The sequence below is a fragment of the Neopelma chrysocephalum genome, unplaced genomic scaffold (genome assembly GCF_003984885.1).
Source record: "Neopelma chrysocephalum unplaced genomic scaffold, ASM398488v2 Primary Assembly neopelma1_92070, whole genome shotgun sequence".
Classification (NCBI taxonomy): Eukaryota; Metazoa; Chordata; class Aves; order Passeriformes; family Pipridae; genus Neopelma; species Neopelma chrysocephalum.
In genome coordinates this window covers 473-994 of record NW_020920825.1, presented here as the reverse complement: position 1 = coordinate 994, position 522 = coordinate 473, and the positions used below count along the sequence as shown (strand labels likewise).

General features: G+C 57.7%; 1 protein-coding gene across 1 annotated transcript; it reads right to left on the bottom strand.

Moving 5' to 3' along the window:
- Positions 1-145: 145 nt before the first annotated feature.
- Positions 146-483, bottom strand: LOC113980068 (homeobox protein Hox-C6-like; the record flags this gene model as incomplete). The annotated part of the gene is made up of 1 exon (XM_027707328.1): positions 146-483. A coding segment is annotated over one exon (338 nt), but the record flags the coding sequence as incomplete, so codon positions are not given.
- Between the last annotated feature and the right edge of the window lie 39 nt (positions 484-522).

Genomic DNA, 522 nt, shown 5'->3' with positions numbered 1-522 from the left:
TTTTTTTTTTTTTTTCTTTTTTAAAGTAGCCAAACATTGTGCCAGTGATAAATACGGGGGGGAAGGCGGGAGGGAAGGAGGGGGTCGGAGCGTGTGTGTGTGTGTTTGGGGGTGAGGGGGGTCCTGCCGCCGAGCTGTCACTTCTTCACTCCTTCTGCTTCTCCTCCTCTGTCTCTTCTCGCTTCTCCTCCTTGGCCAAGCTGTCGGCGGCGGCGGCGGCCGCCCCCCCTCCCGCCCCGGAGAGCGTGGAACTCAAATTACTTTCTTTTTTCCATTTCATCCGCCGGTTTTGGAACCAGATTTTAATCTGCCGCTCCGTCAGGCAGAGCGCGTTGGCGATCTCGATCCGCCTCCGCCGGGTCAGGTACCGGTTGAAGTGAAATTCCTTCTCCAGCTCCAAGGTTTGATAACGGGAATAAATCTGGCGGCCCCGCCGGCGGTCGGCCCCGTAACCGACTCCTAAGGATGCCGAGACAAAACAGACTAAAAATCGTCAGCCCCGGAGAACGGCGGCGGGGGGGG